Raw genomic sequence first — 5387 nt, forward strand, 5'->3', positions numbered from 1 at the left:
GGCACACAGCTATTGTCTTGCCATGTGCATGACATGTCACCTGAAAATACAGGAACTGTCTGTTCTTCAGGATTTTTTCCTTAAAGAAACTGCTTTAAACTTTTCTTAATTGAATGCTGGGGTTCTTTTCTTTGCAGTGATGAACTTGAACTAAAAGAGGAACTCAAGAAATGGAAAGAAAGAGCACTAAAATGGAGAGAACGATCCTTAAGAGAAACTACTCGAGAGACGGTACCGAAGTCTCCTAAGAAAGCAGCGTCATATTTCTTTAAAGAGCAAATGCCTTCACCTTCCAAGGAAACTGTTTCTCAGGACATAGTGACTCAGGACCTACCAAAGCCTCTGCCTCTGACTTGTCCAACGAATTTCTTTGATAATTCCAACTTGGGTGTGCTAACAGGTATGTAACACAGTAGTAGTGTCCTATAAGATTTGAAGATGCAAAATGTAAGGGATGGCCTGAGATCTGAAACTTGCATGATAACAGTTTTCCTGAGTGGTTTGTCATCTGACTGTTGAAAAGCTGACCATCTGAGCTGTGAAGCTTCTGTATGCTCTACAGAATCAAAACACCAAAATGAATCCTTCACCCAATGAAGACCATACAAACTTTTTTTTTTTCCTTTTCTGCAGTGGAAGTAGGGATGAGTGACTTTTAAAAGTGAATCAGCAAAATATTGTTACTAGATAGCTGGTGCTTTAAAATGTTTTGCTTTTTAACTTTACATTGGTTAAGCACAAATTTCTGGTAAAACTATATAAAGTTAACTGCTGGTTGACTTTTTAATGAAGTTTTTCAAGATGGTAGACTTTAGGTTTTGATGTTGGATCTGCTACTCTGCCTGGCTCCAGCTGCAATAATAGCTGTTTTGATAACTTCTGTTCCTCAGCCTCACTTCAAATTTCTTATATCTAGCCTGCCGACTTTTAGTGACCTTCTGCCCTCATATTTCTCACAGCTTTCAGAAGGCCCCAGCAGGCATGTTGAAGAGTAGCCAGTTTTTGAGGTATTAGTAGCAGAACTTCCAGAAAGAACATGACTCCATAGCTGGCTTTGTGACGGCCAACTTGGTAATTGCAGAGCTTTCCTCACAACACACAGCTCCTCAGAGGGAAGCTTTCACAGCTGATGTACAAAACACTAATGAAGGTTAAATCACTGTATTCTTTGCTGCTTGTCTAACTGAGAAAGGCTTTAACGTTCTTGTCTTATGTACAGATACACGATCTGCAGGCACAGAGTCCACAGAAGAACATCTTAAGCGCTTGTTTGGGACTTCAGACAAAGATAAAGCCCCTGATTGTAGCACCCAATAAAGATGTTCTTTCAAAAGCTCCTCTTACAGTGGCCACAGCCAGGATCTGCATATACAAAAGAAAATTGCTTCAGGTTAAAAAGCATCAGCATGTTCCATCTTTGCTGTCTTGGAGTTTCTACTTCCCACAACTGAGAAAGCTGGAATATGAGGACAAAAATGGAAAACCAGATGATGCACCACAATTTGCTAATCTGCTGGTGTTCTACTTTGGAGTTTTGATGTGCATTTTTTTAATGGCAAAGAGAAGCTAATGAATGTATTGAAGAAAAAAATGGAGAAAGGAATGGATCACAAACCAGTCTACTGTGAAACATCTCAGTCTCAAACTTTACACTGTCATTCCTAAAACAGCCCTTTTTTGGGGTGTTGGTATTTTTATCTTCAGAGTGCTGTTGACTTGACAAGAAATATACTTTTTCTTTCTTAGTATGTGGTTTTTATACCATGTTTTCTTTAAGCCAACAGAAACTGCATTTCACCACAATCTTGACCTCTTCGGACACTGAAACTGAAGTTACTGATCTTCTGTTTGTAAAGCACACAATCAAGGGCTCTTTCTAAACTTCTTAAAAGTTCCTGCAGATCACCCAATTATGGTACCATGAGTAACTTTGAATTTTGCATCATTTTTCAATATACCTGTCTGAAGTTGTGTATGGGACTTTTTAAATAGTAAGTGTGATAAATGCCAATCACTTCCTTTTTGAAATTTATGAAATTTTAATAAAGAATAAAAATTGGTTACAAAAATTAATACAATAATAAAAGTTTAAAAAGGTTTTCAGAGACAGGACAAATAATGAGACAAATAAGAGCAAAGAAGGTAGCCCGGGTCTACCGTCCCCCCTCCCTCTCAGACAAAGGCTGTGAAGGAGAAGGGCCTCCTTCGGGAGGAATGTCCCCTTTTTGAAGACCAAAATTTCAAAATTATGCAATCTTTATCTTAAGACAGACCCGTTTGCCCAGAGTCCCCCTTCTAATCCTGGGTGTCCAGGAGTTGGGCTTGACCAGGTGGTTCGTGTGGATTCAGTCTGGGTTGACCAGGTGGCTTCTGTGGATGCAGGGAGATATGCATCTTGTCTTCTGAAAGTCCTAAGGGGGGGTTCTCTTCTTCTTGTTGTAACTGTTATCTCTGTTGAGAAACACCTCTGGGCCTCTCCCTTTTTGTTGTTTTTTTTTGTTTTGTTTTGGTTTTTTTTTTTTTTTTTTCTTCTTGAGCTAAAGAAAATATCTTACACACAATTCTTTTATTACTAAAACTTAATGCTAAAAATTACATTTACTATATTATTCAAATGTCAATACAGCATAACTTTTCTACCTAGCATTATTGTATATAGTAAATATCTGCATAGAGCCACACACACAACAAGCCTTTTTCACAGTAAGCAATGGACTTAACACTCTTCTGCCTCAAATGAGATCACTGGGGCAAGAGGGACTCTCTTATTAACCTACTTATCTGCATTTTTTATGTTTTATATAAGAAGTTTTGACTGTGGTGGCACAGGTTTTGCTTCTTTATAAAATAACTTTTATGTGAGTTTTCTCTACAATGATTTGTTCTATGTACCCCCATTTTACCTTACCACTGTTTTGCCCCTGGAATTCCCCTAGTCACAGTTAACTGTCAGTCCCTTCTCCCTCCTTCCCTGGAGCCTGCCTGTCACCTGGGGCCCTGCCTTAGGACTAGAAAGTTCTGGGAGTGGTAGGCCAGGTCCAGAGGAGGTCCCTTTCTCTCCCTTGTGTTTGGTCCTCCCAATCCGCGCCCAGGCTCATCCCTGTTCCTCACCACCCCTGGCACCTCCCCTCAATAAAAGAGGCTGTCACAGAGCTGGGAGCGGCTCGGCCTGAGCAGTTGCTAGGTGGTGAGGAGGGTATTTTGGGTCTCCAATAAACTCTTTGGATTTACTTGGCTGGCTCCTCCCGTTATTCCTCCGCCACTGTCTGCCAGTGACCAGCGTGTTCTCCACACTGTTGGAACCAAGAGCCACAGGATGGGCTCGGCCTGCGCTGCCTGCCAGCCGTGCCTGCTGTCTGCCGTGGTGCCTGAGCCGGCAGGTCAGGAACTGTGCTCCTAGAGGCATCGCAACACCCAACAATAAAGTTTCATTAAATGTGTAAAATGGGTTTTGCTGTTCACTTGTGCTATGATCCAGGGATACTGATTACAACATTCAGTGGCTAAATGTTACCAAATTACTATCTTCTATATTGACTTCATCATTTCCATCATTATTTTGCTTATTGTTTCTGTCCTCTATAACCTTCTGCAGCAGTTACTTGTGAAAAAATTTCCTGTTGTCAGATTTTTATTATGTCTTTGAGTCTGTCAAAAGTGGTTGAAGTCTAAAACATAGATCCTCCTCCTTTTCCTCCCCTCCATGCCATTCACTGCCAACTAAATAGAAATAGGGCACTCTGAACCTGAGATTAACTCCATTAAGGATGAAATCATCATCGTGAGATGAGAAAGTCATGCCTAAGAAACCTGCATCAAAAGCATCATCCTTATTTTAGAGGAATAAATCTCTCAGTGATTAGGTCCTCTTTGGGTCACCAAAACTGACAAGCAAAAGGCTTGTCAAAAATACTGAGATGTTCCTGAGCATTCAGCAGTCTCTTGAATTGGGGGAGTCACACAAGGATTTTTTACCTGATGGAGGTGATACTTTAATAAAGAACCAACCTTCTATTTAGTTTGAACTGCTCAAAACTGCCAACCACTGTACCTGCTAGGAAGCTGCAAGGATTTAACTCAATCTCTGGCCTGGAATGTGTTTTGGGAAGCTTTTAAGGGCACGACAAGCCAAAAATATACAGGTTCTAAATAGCATTACAGAGTTGGGCACTGCAATGTCTAGAGCCACAGGTATTTATTTTCTGACAAGGATAAATGCAAAGTGCTGGTGTGTTTGTGGTGGGAGTTTTTTGGGTGTTTTTTTGGGGTTGTTTGTTTTATGTTGGTTGGAAGTTTTTTGGTTTTTTTGGTTTGGTTTTGGTTTTTTGGGGTTTTTTTTTTGGTTGTGGGGTTTTTTTTGTTGTGGTTTTTTTGATTTTTTGGTTTGGTTGTGGGTTTTTTGGGTGGGTTTTTTTTGGTTTTTTGGGGGTTTTTTTTGTGTTTGGGTTTTTTTTCAGTTTGGTTTGTTACTTTTTATATTTCCCACTATGATTAAAGAGATTTCCCTTGGCTACCAGCATTTTGGTGTTCTAATAAATGAATTAGACTGACTTATTTTTCTTCCAGAATTGGGAAAGAAGGTGTATATATAGATCTACCTCTTCCATATGCAATTTCCAGTGGTTTGGTTTGGGTTTTTTTTATTATTATTACTTGATTGGAACTAGATTTGGTCATTTTTTCTGGTGATTGAACTAAAAAAAGCAGAAATCAATTGTAACAGGTCTGTGGCTGAATTCGGGTGGCAAAAGCTTAGGAGCAGAAGAATACATGCTTTTAGCAAATTAAGTCATTAAAATTTCGTTTACTGGGGAGCTGATTTAGAAAGCTTTAAAAGCTATCATAGTTCAGCAAAAAGAGAGGATAAACTGAACTTCCGTGTATGTGTGTCTCAGTTTATCCACAGAAGTGGCTTTTCTGAGAACAAACTAACTGAAGTTTAGGTAGGACACCAAATTCTTAATAATCTGATCACGTAGTTTTAAGTCTGGTGTGAGCTTATAGCTAAATTAGTTTGTCCTAAAATTTTTCAGTCTAATGTTAATTCTGCTTTAACATATGCAAGTTAAAATACTAGAAACAAAATATGCATTGGTAAATCACCAGTTTAACAACAACAACAACAAAAATCATGTAAGTTTTGTCCTGGTTTGGAATTTAATAGTTTATACTGCAAAAAAACATTGCTTGGAAAAACATGGTTGTGGCGTTTTGGTGGGAATCCTACTGATCTCTTGAATTCCCATTGTAAGAGAGTCAGCTAATGCTGGTGATACTTTAGTGTCATTTCCTGTGCAGGAGAAAAATCACCCTTTTTTAAAATCCCGAGTTTCACTAGATGGCAGCATCTCAGTGTTTCAACAGGAAATTACGTTCGTATAGAGAAA

General features: G+C 39.2%; 1 protein-coding gene across 1 annotated transcript in view; it reads left to right on the forward strand.

Moving 5' to 3' along the window:
* Positions 1-5255, forward strand: part of CENPE (centromere protein E) — a 37287-nt gene extending 32032 nt beyond the window's left edge. Inside the window, exons 40-41 of the mRNA XM_063424031.1 lie at positions 138-400; positions 1220-5255. Of these exons, the coding sequence (XP_063280101.1) occupies positions 138-400; positions 1220-1317 (361 nt within the window). The 3' untranslated portion in view covers positions 1318-5255. The remainder of the gene's footprint in view (positions 1-137; positions 401-1219) is intronic.
* Positions 5256-5387: the final 132 nt, after the last annotated feature.

Source organism: Prinia subflava, chromosome Z, assembly GCF_021018805.1.
Source record: "Prinia subflava isolate CZ2003 ecotype Zambia chromosome Z, Cam_Psub_1.2, whole genome shotgun sequence".
Lineage (NCBI taxonomy): Eukaryota > Metazoa > Chordata > Aves > Passeriformes > Cisticolidae > Prinia > Prinia subflava.